Source organism: Pungitius pungitius, chromosome 9 (assembly GCF_949316345.1).
Source record: "Pungitius pungitius chromosome 9, fPunPun2.1, whole genome shotgun sequence".
Lineage (NCBI taxonomy): Eukaryota > Metazoa > Chordata > Actinopteri > Perciformes > Gasterosteidae > Pungitius > Pungitius pungitius.
Window position 1 is genome coordinate 10,813,226 of NC_084908.1, and position 14,329 is coordinate 10,827,554.

The window sequence follows — 14,329 nt, forward strand, 5'->3', positions numbered from 1 at the left end:
ACTGCATTGTGCGCATTTGGAGCTATGGAAATGTTGGGTGCCCGTATCAAACCTGTTTAAATACCAAGCACACTATGGTAAAATATGTGCAAAGGAGGAGTAAATACGAACATTTTGCAGACATGGCCCAGGCGATGAATAGACACAGGGAATAAAGCTTTTCCTGCCAAAATAGAGCTTCTGGTTGGTGTCAGTGCACGTTTGGAATATTTAATAAGATATTGTTTTTCAGACAAATGCGCAGAAAGCTTTAGATCAGCCCACACTGGATGGCTTGGTTGAAATTGGTAACATCGTCAATTCCTCATATATTGCATTTGGTTTGCAGACAGTTGGCAGCAGCTGGTGGTGGTAAATTGTTCATTTGTTTTGCAGATTTTATATCTAAATGTTTCTTAAGGTTAATCATGTTTTTCGAATACTATTCTGAAAACGTTTCCTGGGAATGGCGCTCAGTGAGGATGAGCGGGACAGTTCCGAGTTTAGCTTCTTCTGGGGAAGCACGTGTCTTGCAGTTCTCCTCCAGATGGTCACACTCATCTGCAGCTCTAAATGTTGCGAGGGATTTAAGCAACCTGTTATTGCAATAACCGAAGTCCCTATTAGTGGAGCGCATTTTCTTCCTTCCTATCTCTTTGAGACGCACAAGCAACCTCGTGCGCGCGCGAAAAAATGTGTGAATGGATGTGGGAAAGCCACTGATACTCTAATATCCCCCATGACAACTCATTTCCACACAGTTGTGTCGGGATCGGGGCTCCGCTGGAGTCTTGTCTGGTCGGCTGGTAATCATCGGGTCCTGGTGCCAAACAAACCGCGCCAGATGGTCTCCAGAATGCTCGGTCCCAGTTGTGCGCATTCGTTAAACCTTAGATCTCTCTCTCTCTCTCTCTCCCTCTTTTTCTGCCCGCTCCGCTTCCTTCATCAATGTTTCTCTGTCTGCTCCCCATCGTGTGTGCGTAGTGCGCATTTACATGACTGACAAGCTTCCCTTAAACACTTGCACGAGCTGGTGCGTTTCTGACTGATGCATGGGCTTGTTATTAAAAAAATCTCATCATGCGGGGAGTTTGAAGCGATGTTGAACAGATTTTTTTGCACGAGGACGGAGCTGTTCCGCGGCGTGACCAACTCTTTAAAGGCATTCATTAGAGTCCGGCTCCCTTTCAACACGATTCGCCACACGGCTTACCCGGCTTATACACTCACCCACGGACAGACACAGATGAGACGCATGTGATTTTTTTTTTTTTTTTAACATCTACAACAAAGTGCCTGTGCATTATGACGAGGGTAGTCAGCTGCCACTTGAACGACCCACATGGAAGACCACATTCAGTATAAGCTCGTGTCATGCTTACACGCTAATGCCAACTAAGGCGTCAGTTTGTCAGTGAGTGGCGACAGCTGGTCCTGGCGGGACTGGGTTATATGTAATATGTCAAAAGTCTTCCTATCAAGGCTTCTGAGCTGGAAGCTGACATCGCTGGTGATTGAGGCCACAATCTTTGTCTTTGTCCAGAATCTGTCTCCATGCTGTCTGGGGGGGGGGGCAGACCTGAAGAGATAAACTCGTAGACCTTCCTGTGGTTTGATAGCGGTGAAAAAAGGCAAGTTAGCTTTTTGAAATGAATGTTTTCTTTTAGGGTATAGTTTCTCCCCTGTTCATTGTAGGCGCATGGCTGTCCCACTGAAAAGTGGGGAGAGTGAACCCCGGGGGGCGGTTTAACCCCCCCTGCTCTCTCAACAGCGCACACTTTCTCTTTTTTTCTCCTCCCCCTCTCTAACGCCTCCTTCTCCTCTGGAGTTTGAGTGGCCACCAGCCAGCTTTTAATTCAAGAAGGATTTGTCTTCTACCCGGGATGTGAAAAAAAGGAGGAGGGGGGGGGCGGCGTGGCTATTGTAGAACTAGTGGGTTTGAGGCGGATTTTTTGGGCAAGTCTATGTGCAGAGGCACCTCAAACGCAGAGAGGCAGCTGAGCAGAGCGCACGGCGCACGGACCAGACGCAGGCAAGAGAACCGCGGAACAGATTCTAGTGGCATTCAGCTGCTTCTCCTGCATTCCTACAGATCTGTAAGGCAGGGAAGACAAGATAGCTAGAACTGTGGATTTTTTTCATTTTCATGGAATAATTTGAGTCTTCTGCGTTTCAAATTTAGATTATTTTCCTCTTCGCTCTGTGGAGAGAGAGAGAGATATGCAGCTGCTGATTGAGCACAGCATTTAGTAAATTAACACTTGGTTTGACCAGTTCTTTGGAGCTTTTCTCTGTGATCCGTTGGAGACGCCAACCAAAATTCAACCAAGAAAAATGAAAGGACTATTTCTGACAGAAATGTGGACATTTCTGGCTCTCTTGACGCTGGCAACACAACACGTCGCCGGTAAGACGCTGACATACCAGGTTCACGAGGAGCAGAAGGTCGGCACGGTTATTGCCCGTTTGAGGGACGACGTCGCGGACGTTCTTGCAAAACTTCCGAGCTCAGTGTCGCTGCGCTTCAGAGCCATGCAAAGAGGGGGCTCGTCGTATCTGGCGGTGCGAGAGCAGGATGGAGAGATCAGCATCAAGACCAAAATCGACCGCGAGAAACTCTGCGAAAAGAATCTCAACTGCTCCATTCAATTCGACGTGCTGACACTCCCCACGGAGCACCTGCAGCTGTTTCACGTTGAGGTGGAGGTGTTAGACATCAACGACAACGCGCCCCAGTTCGCCCGTGCCGTCATCCCCATAGAGATCTCCGAGAGCGCGGCGGTAGGCGCGCGCATTCCGCTGGACAGCGCCACGGACCCCGATGTCGGAGAGAACTCGCTCTACACGTACGCTTTGGAACCCAACAACTTCTTCAAGATCGACATCCAGTCCAGGACTGACGGAGCTAAATATGCAGAGCTGGTGGTGCTCAGGGAGCTGGACCGGGAGGTGCGCTCCGGTTACGAACTTCAGTACACGGCTTCTGATAGGGGCGTTCCCTCGAGGACGGGTTCGACTTTACTCAAAATCAGTGTCGCTGACTCGAATGACAACAGCCCGATATTTGATAAATCATCATATGTCATAAATCTCCCAGAAAGTTCACCTGTTGGCACAGTCCTCATTAACTTAAACGCCACGGACGCCGACGACGGCACTAACGCGAAAATCATCTACTCATTCAGCAGTCATGTGTCGCCCAAAATAATGGAGATGTTCAAGATTAACCCCGACAGCGGCCGTCTCACACTCATCAGGCGCATGGACTATGAGACCGTTAACTCGTACGACATTGATGTTCAAGCACAGGACATGGGTCCGAACTCCATGCCGGCTCATTGCAAGATCCTGGTCAAAGTGGTCGATGTGAACGATAACAAACCAGACATCAGCATCAATCTCATGTCCTCTCAGGGGAATGGGGATGCAGCTTACATATCTGAGGCTTCTCCTTTGGACACGTTTGTGGCTCTGGTGAGGGTGGAGGACTTGGACTCTGGGTTGAATGGAGAGGTAGAATGTAAACTTCATGGTCAAGGATATTTCAAACTGCAGAAGTCCTACGAGAACAACTACATGGTTTTGACCAATGTGTCTCTAGACCGAGAGAAGAGGTCCGAGTTCAGTCTGACAGTGGTGGCAGAGGACAGAGGGACCCCCAGTCTCTCTACTGTCAAACACTTCACTGTGCATGTGACTGATGAAAATGACAACCCACCATGTTTTGAGAAAGGCCAATATGAGATCTTCAAGTCAGAGAACAATGCTCCTGGCGCTTATCTGACCTCCATCATGGCCACTGACCCTGATCTGGACGCCAATGGACAGGTTAGCTACTCCATCTTGGAAAACTCTGTTCATGGTAGCTCTATCTCCACCTATGTCACAATTGACCCCTCGAATGGCGCTATATATGCACTGCGTACATTTGATCGTGAGGATGTTAGTCGCATTTCCTTTGTTGTGCAAGCCAAAGACGCAGGGAAGCCACCGCTGCTCAGCAATGCCACAGTTGTTCTGAATATTTTGGATGAGAATGACAACCCACCAGTCATCGTGGTCCCCCAGCTGTGGAACTTCACTGCTGATGTGCCCGCGTCAAAGTTCACGGAGGCCGGACAGCTAGTAACCCTAGTTAGGGCTACAGATCGCGACACAGGGGTTAACGCTGAGCTCATTTGCTCTATTGTCAGTGGCAACGAAGAGGGCTTCTTCATCATTGACCCGAGAACCTGTGAAATTCACGCCAACGCCAGCCTAGAGACCTTTCCCCATGAGCATGCTGAGTTATCAGTCTTAGTCAGAGATCACGGAAGGGAGAGCCTCAGTGCTAAGGCGGCAATAAAAATCACGCTCTATGCCAATATGGAGAACCACGTCCAGGTGATGGACCAGGGAGAATCTTCTCTTGATGCATCCCTGATTATCATCATCTCCCTGGGGGCCATATGCACCGTGCTCCTGGTCATAATGGTGGTGTTCGCCGCTCGCTGTAACCGGGAGAAGAAGGACACAAGGCATTCCTACAACTGTCGGGTAGCCGAATCGACCCATCAGCACCATCCCAAGAAGCCCTCGCGGCAAATCCACAAAGGTGATATAACCCTGGTTCCCACGGTGAACGGCACCCTGCCAATCAGAGCGCACCACCACTCGCCTTCGGCCACACCCCCCATGGACCGAGCCCAGATGGGTAGCCGGCAGAATCACCACAGCCGGCAATCACTGAACAGCCTGGTCACCATCTCGTCCAATCACATTCCAGAGAGCTTTGCCCTGGAACTGGCGCATGCAACTCCACCAGTGGAGGTGAGCAAACACACATACAGAAGTAAATTATTCAGATACTTCACTTGTGGTCCCTTAGCCCCTCATCCTCTTTTCAAATTTTCAGAGTTTCTCTCATTCACACACACTCTTTCTCAAATAGACTAACTATCTCATCCTCACATATCCCTCTATATTTGAGCAAATTAAGTCATCTCCATGTGAGACAGTGACTTCAACCCTGCCCAGTAGTGTACTCTGACTATTATCAAAGCCATTAATTATTAGAGATGTGTCTTTGTCTTTACCTTTGTTTTTACCGTGTCACCATTACATTTCTCATAACCACAACTGGCCCCAGTCATATGTCTCCATCTTCAAGTAGCCCCTACCCAACATCATCCATTTTGTCTGATCTTTGTTTAGCAGCCTCTCCATCATCCATTTTGTGTTTACTCATCCATTATCTTGTTTTCTGTGTTGTCTCTTTTTTTTCCTCCTTAATTTCCCATCTGTTATTCATTCCCCCTTTTCTGTTTCTTTTTGTATGTTTTTCTTTTGTTTTTTTTTGCTATTTTTGGATGTAGCAAGTCTCACAGCTTCTGTCCATGCTCCATCAGGGACAGTACCAGCCCAGACCCAGTTTCCGTGGCAACAAATACTCCCGCAGCTACAGGTAATTGCCCCCCCCCCCCAAAAAAAACCAACAACATCAAAAAGATTACTTTTTGTTCACTTTATAAACCACTTGTTTTTCATTATGTATTACCTGTTCCAACAACCTCTTGTGAAGTTGATTGATTACATGTAGATCATTGTGTTATTGTTTGTAAATGTATTTATTTTAATCATATTCAAATTGTTGTCATGCCAATATCATTTAGGTTTAAGTATGCAACCCATTTTCCAGGTCACCACAATTTTGTTGGTACTCTTCTTTAAAAACTTGGGCTCAAGTTTCAATGTGTGCATCCATCATTAATTCCATCAGAATATATCACCTTATGATGTCTGGAGGATAGATTTACTGCTGCCCCCAGTGGCTGTTGTGATAGATTTATTGATGGGAATCTACCTGCAGGTAGGATTTATGGGCCGTGGCTTGCATAGAGATTTGACAAATGCCAGAGGCAGCTTTAAGTTTTATACAATGGATTTATTTCTCATCAGTCCACTCTGAAGACAGATTTATTCTATCAGCCCTGCAAAACGCAATGCAGTCTGGTTTGTGTTTGATTGCAAAAGGTGAACTTTTCACATTGTTTGATTTAGATAGAGTAGTTTTGAAGGATTAGTACCCGAATGTGTTTTTCATCATTTTGTCATGTTGTGCTTAACCCCCTCAGGTATGCATTACAAGATATGGACAAGTTCAGCCTGAAGGACAGTGGCCGTGGGGACAGCGAGGCAGGAGACAGTGACTGTGACATGGGTCGGGAGTCTCCCGTCGACAGACTGTTGCTGGGGGAGGGCTTTTCTGACTTGATCCACCTCGAAATGCACCATCGACTCCACCCAGGTAATCATCCCATCCTGACACAACCCCCCTCCCACACCGCGCCCCCCCTATGTTTTGCAGCTGCCTTACCAAGACTGCCAAATTGGCTCGATTCAGCTGAGTTCGCAGACCTCACACCTTCTACAGCAGCCCCTTACACAAAACTATCACCTCAACCTCAGAGCAGTCACACCTCAGCTATATTGTATCTTAGCAAAGGAAATGTGGGAAGTCATATATTCTGATAGATTTTTCAAGGGTTGATATAGAGGTGGACTAGATATATGCAATAGTTTGGAGCAGAAAAAAAAAGGAGAAAAATAAAAAAGGGTAGGCAATTTATCGGCCAATGAAGAGCTGCATAATATATTTGAGAAGAAAAACTTGAAAATGTATTCGTTATTCTGCTGGCTGTAAATACAGATGTTCCTGTATGGCCATGGTTAATCACTTGCACACATAGATTTTCTGTGGATGTCATTTTGTTAATGGAGGATCCATGCTAAAAGGTGATGCCATAACTCTCTTGACTAGTAGCGGTTGCACAGCCATCAGCCTCTATTGGAGCCCAGTTATTCCAATAATGACATTATCTATGTTTGCATACAGTCCTATCTATAGAAATCAAACTTTTGACCTTGAGTTGAGCTGGTTCTTAATCCTGAGCTTTTAGAAACTAAGATTCTGGGATAAAAAAAACAAAATGAACCGTCAAAGCATTAACCCAAGCCATCTTCCATCTTCCGGACCACACAGCCCTCTGATGTACCTTCTGCCTGACAGATTCCAGCACCACAAAAACTAGGCCCAAGCACATTATTTGTCTGTACACCTGTCTTTACAGCCACTCAATCCACCCTGTTGCCAACACAATTCCCATTGTACTCAGCCCCATTCTTCCACAGAGCCCTCATTTCCACGCTTGTTATCACACTGAGAGAGGTTACAGTGTGTCTGGCTGTTTGTGTTATTGCGCGTGTGTATGTGTGTGTCAGTGTGCGTTATCTGCCCCTAAGTTGGAGTTGTGTCTGTAAAATCCTCCCCGGAGCGGAGATGAGTCGCCTGTCACTCATCGGTTTGCGTCTCAGTGTTCAGTTTTTGTTTTTTTGTCCTCCTTTCTTTTTATTTTCTTTCTCTTTTTTCCCCCTGGTGAGTGACAGTGGTGCACTTTCATGTCTGAACTGAGGAGAATTCATAGCAATTGCTTTTAGAATGATGTTATTCCCTCTCTGTCCCTCTCTCACTCGGTCCTACATGCATGAGAGCTAAGCATCTCTCGCTCCTCTGTTCTTGTTAATGTATTCTCTATCTTTATTGAGATGGATAAAGCAAGGGTTGGTGGACATGGGAAGTCTTTCTCTCTCTCTTTTTTATCTCTTTGAAAAACACTTGAGGTATATTACATACCCTTTGTTTCCTCTATCCTTCATGTTAATATGCAAAAGGGAATGGGAGGGAGAAAATGAGCAGAAAAGGTGGATTATCCCTGTTTCTACTCAATAGATTTAATTTGTTTAGATTATTCGATTTAGATAGATAAAAGTGGCTATTTATGTTCGATATGACAAAGGGACTAAACCAGTCAGTAGATGCAGGCATGAGGGCATGCTTGGCAGAGCTGCCCAATATTACATTAACATCTACCTGTAATGCAATTAATCTACCAAATTCTTGTCATTCTCTCCGTACTTGGCAACACCTGGTTATTTGTGGTGTACACAAATCTGGTCCTCCAGGCAGGAATATATAAGGATGCTAAACACTGTGAGAACTGCTTTGTGAAATATTGAACAGAATTAATTATTTTTTATAGCATAACATTGGATTTAACTGAGTTGCTTAGTTTACAGTCCGTCCGTTTTCCTTTATTGATCTGCTACATGTTCAATGTACACCATAAGAGGTCTTCAAAGGTGTTCTGCTGTTGGATCGAACCCTAACCTTTTTTTTTGTCATTTTCTTCTCTGTTTAGCCATGAGATTGTGCACCGATGAATGTCGCGTCCTGGGACACTCTGACCAATGCTGGATGCCCCCCCTCTCCTCCCCGGCTTCCTCTGACTACCGCAACAACATGTACATCCCCGGAGAGGAGTCCGCCCAGCAGCCCCCGCTTGACGATGACCAGTCCTCCGTTGACTCGGAGCGGGGCAAAAGCTTTTCCACTTTTGGCAAGGAGTCTGGGAACGAAGAGGAGGGGCTCGGGGGCGGCGCCGCCGGAGGAGGAAGTGATGCCTGTGCGGGCGGAGGAGGGGCTGGCTCCCTTCTCACAGAGATGAACTCCGTATTCCAGCGGCTCCTTCCCCCCAATATGGACTCCTACACAGAGTGTACTGAAACAAGCCCCCCCTCGTCCTCGTCAAACACTGATAGAGGAAGTGGGCGTGGCGGAAACATTGCAGGTAACCATGGTAACAACGCTGTCCCTCAAGACAACCGGAGAGGATTGTTGCCAGGCGGGAAAGGTCCAGCTTACCCCCCAGGTGTGGCTGCCTGGGCAGCCAATACCCACTATCTTAATCCTGGAAGCGGATCAGCGGGAACCAATCATGTCACCTCTGCTTCCTCATCATCCTCTAACTGCACTTCCACTTCAACCAACGGACAGCCGTCACACCTCAAATGGCTACCAGCCATGGAGGAAATCCCAGAGAATTACGAGGAAGATGACTTCGATGGCGCCTTCCACCAGGGCGGCAAGCGCAGTGAGAGCCGCCATGAGGGCGGTATGGACGCCAGCGAGCTGGTCCATGAGATCAACAAGCTGCTGCAGGACGTCAGGCAGAACTAGAGAGGAAAAAGGCATAGCATGATTTTCACCTTCATTCTGGCAAATGCTTGTTCTTTGTGTCAACATATATAAACTTTACGATTCACGGTAATGCTAGTCCATGTTCATTTGACCAAATATTATCTTAATAATTGCGTGCTGAAAGACTCGAAAAGAAAAATACAGCACTGAAGTTGTGACTGAGGCTACTTGAAGGTGTCAAACGGGCGCTCCAAGAACAAATCGTTTCTCCGGGAGTGGCTTGAATGAGTGATTTTTAAAAAGGATCCACCAACAGAAACTGTACTCTTTTTTTCATTTTATAGTGTTTACTGCTGTGTGAACAGACTCCATATGGAGGTACCAACATTTGTGTGATCTAATTTCTGCTTTTACAATGTACAATATTGTACAGTGTCTGTGGAAAAATGGCAAACTCACTTGAATATTGTGTGCTATGTCTCCTGTTTTGTCAAAATATTGACTGTAACCGTATAATTTGACTTTTGCATTTGAAAAATACTTTTTTTTACTTCTATATATTTATATGTGTCCATGTATGTTTGTACAGAAAAAGAAAAGAAATGTATATTTTTTATATTTGTCACTGCATGTCTTAATAACACTTTCAATGTGTCTCTTTTCCCCTGCCCTGTTTATTTTATGAAGCAAATTGTATTTAATTTTGGTATTGAAGGTGTGTGTGTGCATTGGAAATAATCACATTCCAATGTAGTTCCATGTTGGAAACGTGTTTTGTATGGTAACACTGTGACCATTGGGTGATGAATAAAGCAGAGGGATTCATAACCGCGTTTGATGAGTGTCATATTTCTCACTTCTTTCAGCAATATTCTGTTAAGATTTCTCTCGTGTTTTACTCACAAAGTGCGTTGATTTGTCCCCTGTGTCCAAGCACCCCACAATGTCCAGCATCAGAGCAACAGCACCCTCTGTATGCACAGCAAAAATCTGCTTTGTGCTTTCCAGGCAACCCTCCCGCAAGCCTCATTATAACACAATTGTTATGCATAATTCTGCTAATAAACACGCCATTATCTGTGAATTCCTTCCCAGACGAGCTCTCTAGATTAAAACACATTTAGTTGTTAATTTGGTTTGAGAGTAAGGATTCACTATTTCAACGTCTCTCTCATCAATGACAGCTTCCAGCTTACGGTAAATATGCTTAGCAAATAAAGGGTATCAGATAATCGCCGCACGTGATGAGAAATCAAAAGCATGACAGTGTACATTGCAGCGATGTGCTGGTGGGACAATTAGGCAGAACGTAGGTGGAACACCCCCTCCGACCCTCACTGAGTCTGCTGATGAGCACGAGTGCTTCATTTGGCAATAATACACTCATGAGCCAGACGTTTACCGGCCTACAGTCAGGAAAAAACACAATACCGAGTTAGATTTGAAAGGGGGTAATTTCAATAACTAAGGCTAAATGAAGCAATTGACCTCAATAGACACATCTTTCACAAGGTAAAGGTTAGTATTTGCATACACACACACACAGCCGCAAGGCCAACATAAACATTCACCACAGCCAGAAAACAACTTGAAAGGAGGATGCAGAGCTGCCAATGCGTGAGAAATCACACAAACAATTAAAATCACTTGCACATGCAAACACTTAATAATTAAATTTTTATCTCCTTCATTAAAGAAGCCCAGCCTCAATGAACAACAAGCACTGGCCGTGTGTGAGTGAAGAAAGAAACTAAGGTATTCTAGGCATGGATGTAGTGGGAGAAGTGGGTACATTGTAAAAGGTGGGGTCTAGTTCTTTCCCTAAAGATTTTCTCAAAGCGACAGAGACAAAGCTCACTCAGGTTTCCATCAAATCTGGATCCTTGATGAACAAAAGAAGGAAAATCACTATGTACATTTAGTAGTAGAGATTTATATGAGACGTATTCAAGAGTTACCACTGGGAAGTTGATTTGCTTCCTACATGATTTACATCTGTTCCTTAATGTAAGCCTATTTGGGAAAAGTCTTTTTGGGCCCTATGGCATTAAGTGATGGTTGCGGACGCTGTAACATACATGGTTTGGGCGGTTTTGACTAAATTGGCTGGGTTTCCTGTAAGCCAAATTACATATGTTTATGTCAAGGTGCTTTAAAGAAGTAGTTTTACATATTTGGAAACATGCTTAGACCTAGATAACACAAATGACACAAGCATGTATAGTTTGTTTTGGCTTTTGGAAGATTTCCCGCTGTGGTTCTGCTGGGTTATGGGATCAGCTGCTTAGTAGCTAAATGAAGGGAAGTGCCTACGGGTTTGCCCATTAGGTCGTCTTAGGATATTGGTGTGAAGATGCAGAATGTTGGTGAAATATAGTGTATTTACTATTTATATCACTTAAAGTATATCACTTTAAGCTTGACAAGACAGCGCATTTCCCCACATTTCAAGCAATTCTTTGCTCTACGGACGAGGGTAACACAGTGTACACATCATTTCAAAATTTGATTTTCAATGCATGATTGATGGTCTTTAGCTACAAGACATTTTTAGTATGAGGTAATGAGGTGTGAAAATGAAAAAAAAAACATACAGAGTAAAAGATTTGCTATTGCATTAGTCAGGTAATTCATTTCACACAAATATAGCAGTGGCACCAATATAATGGTGAAATATGAACTCCAGCTTATTATTGACTTTGCAAATCTGCCATTAAATTGTTTGTTACCCTGCTGGCCTTTTATTCCTTCTGAAACATGCTCACCTCCTCCTCCTGTATAACTTCATATTTATCTCATCTTCTGGCTATTTTTCATCCATCAACTTAAGACACACTTGTACGCACACCTATACATATTGTCCTTCTTTCTCAGAAACACACACACACACACATCTAAATCACAGCAGCACTCATATCACAGTATTTTGTCCACATTCTAATTTATAATGCTACTCTACACCTAATATCTACTAATCTTCTTACTGTTTATTTCTTGCTAACGGCTCATTTATTTTAATCTTCTTATTAATATAACTTTGACACATTTCACTCTTGTTCTAGCATTGTTTATTTCTTGAGCCTGGCTTAGACAAATACTGAATAACCTCTGACTTTGAACTCCCTCCTCCTTTGCATCCAAAATGGGTTGATTGTCATTATGACCGGAAATTGACAAAGCTAAGGCTCATGTTATGTTGGGTTATTGGGTCTGCTGAAATGAAGTCAGCTCTCATATGAAGTCGAACACAACGCACTGACCCCCAGTGCACACTCGTGTCAGGGAAACAGGATATTGGCAGGCCTGTAATATAAACAGATCTCAGGTGTTGTGTACACCACAAAACTGAATAAACTACCAGGCTGGATTGCCTTATAAGTCTCATACCTTATTGCTTGAGAATTTTCATATCAAGAATTTCTAGTCAACTGCTTCTGATATTATTGGGTGTGGGTTACTGTTTTTATTTCTCAATAGCAGTCATACATTATGTTGGAGGGCTCAATCTGGGGACATTTATATGCAGCTTGATAAGAAAGTAAAGCCTAAGAAAGAGGTTGACCTCAATATTCTATCTATCAAAAATAAATAAATAAAATAAATAAATATATATATATATATATACACATACAGCGGGTGAAATAAGTATTGAAACATCACCAATTTTCTCAGTAAATATATTTCCAATATATATATATATATTTACAGTATAGAGAAGGAATTAGAGATGAAAAATAACATCAGAGGTAAAAGCATCAGGCTGAAAAAGATGAAGACAATGATGGTATCAAACTGTCATCTTTCCCAAACAACGGAACAGAATCCAGAGAGGACAGAGGAGTAGCTGAATTGATTTGCAGATTATTTTCTCTATTTTGTACCAGTCTACTTATATTTATATAAGTACTTGGTGACAAATGTAAAAAAAGGCATTTATTTCTATATATTTTATTAACATATGTAACACAGTATGTCAAATGGCCTCTACTATTAAACAAACTTAAGTGTGTTTTTTGGTATGTTTACAGTTATGTTCTAAGTTATGTTTCCCTATGGGAGGATCCTAAGCCTCCTTTAAAGCCTTCTCTACATTGACACGGATTACATTTCGGTTGGAAAATTTATTTAAGTAGTAAAAAAAATGGAATCAATCTGTAATGTACTTAATGTGCAGTGTAAACTTTTTAGTTGTAAGTGTCCTGTCCCTGTATCATTCCAGTGAGTTCTGTTGGCATTAACAAAGGCTGTCAAACTGTCTGCTTTTAATAAGTGAACATGTCTGATTCATTTGAGATCCATAATTTTGCCTCTTTGTTGTGTGAAACTCTGTAGGCAGCTTTGGTTCTTAGGCACAGTGTGCAGAGTACTTACACTTACACCAAGATACTGTCAAAATGTAACACTAGCCACGAGATCAAATGTCTGCAAACTACCCAGAACATATCTCTTCATTCATTATCAACCTTTTTGCACTGCATGCACAACTTAATAATTTGTTTCTAAAGCCATTAGAAAAATAATCTGTCCAGCAGATGGCACTGTGGGACCTGAATTCCAGCAAAAAGGGGGTATGCTTTCTCAAAAATACTTCAACCTCAACATAACTTCCACGACATCAACAATGGCTGCTGAAGAGTTTTACACAGGGAGGGAAAATGTGCAAAGGCTGAGTCATTTTGTCATTCTAATTGCATCTTGGTTTGTGCAATTCACAGCTTTTGTCCCCTCTGATTTCATGCTGCCAGGACCTGTGAAATGATTTTCTTGCACGTGCATTTGCGCTGTTTTGTGGCTCCGATAAGTGGATGTGCGTGAACGACCTCTTGTTTTAGGGGCCTGTGTGAAACTTGTGGGCGTGTAGGTCTCTCCAAAGCAGTTTGCATTCGCGTATGGGGGTGGTGGTTATGTGTGTTCGCTGGATACTCTGCTCTAATAGATGCCCCCGTCCAATTTACCATTTAGGATTGGAGAGCAGCCAGTTGTACAACGAGCCCCCACCCCCCCATCCGCCCCCACCAACTCCTCCCTCTCTCCCTCTCCCTCCTCTCCTCTCTCTCTGTTTGGACAATTGGATTAGTGGAGAGTGATAGAGAATGCGGACAGAATCTCACTACTGCAGCCAGTAGCTTGGCCTTATGCCATGTCATAGAGACACACACGCAGAAATGTCACACACACACACACACACACCACTGTTGTCATTCCACCCCGAGGCTAAGTTAGCTAGCTTGATATACAGACGGCTTGATTACTGCACACCTTACAGACAGTCACAGTTGTCCGTGCATGCACATGTTTAGTGTCTTTTGCAACTTTATGTTGGGCCAATTGTAA

General features: G+C 43.8%; 1 protein-coding gene across 2 annotated transcripts; it reads left to right on the forward strand.

Moving 5' to 3' along the window:
* Positions 1 to 1,817: 1,817 nt before the first annotated feature.
* Positions 1,818 to 9,822, forward strand: pcdh18a (protocadherin 18a). 2 transcript variants are annotated; one of them, XM_037471554.2, is made up of 4 exons: positions 1,818 to 4,788; positions 5,334 to 5,422; positions 6,093 to 6,265; positions 8,217 to 9,822. In XM_037471554.2, exons 1-4 carry the CDS (start codon positions 2,314 to 2,316, stop codon positions 9,032 to 9,034), a joined length of 3,555 nt encoding a protein of 1,184 aa, XP_037327451.2. In that variant the 5' UTR covers positions 1,818 to 2,313; the 3' UTR covers positions 9,035 to 9,822. The 2 variants fall into 2 exon arrangements, with proteins under 2 accessions (XP_037327451.2, XP_037327452.2); XM_037471555.2 differs by having other exon boundaries at positions 1,819 to 4,788; positions 5,367 to 5,422.
* The last annotated feature ends 4,507 nt before the right edge of the window (positions 9,823 to 14,329 follow it).

What these genes read in the sequence shown, in the direction of transcription:
- pcdh18a (XM_037471554.2), top strand. Translation starts at nt 2,314, where the DNA reads ATGAAAGGACTATTTCTGACAGAAATGTGGACATTTCTGGCTCTCTTG. An exon ending in AAATACTCCCGCAGCTACAG is followed by an intron (nt 5,423 to 6,092) that starts GTAATTGCCCCC and finishes TAACCCCCTCAG; the next exon opens with GTATGCATTACAAGATATGG. An exon ending in GCACCATCGACTCCACCCAG is followed by an intron (nt 6,266 to 8,216) that starts GTAATCATCCCA and finishes TTCTCTGTTTAG; the next exon opens with CCATGAGATTGTGCACCGAT.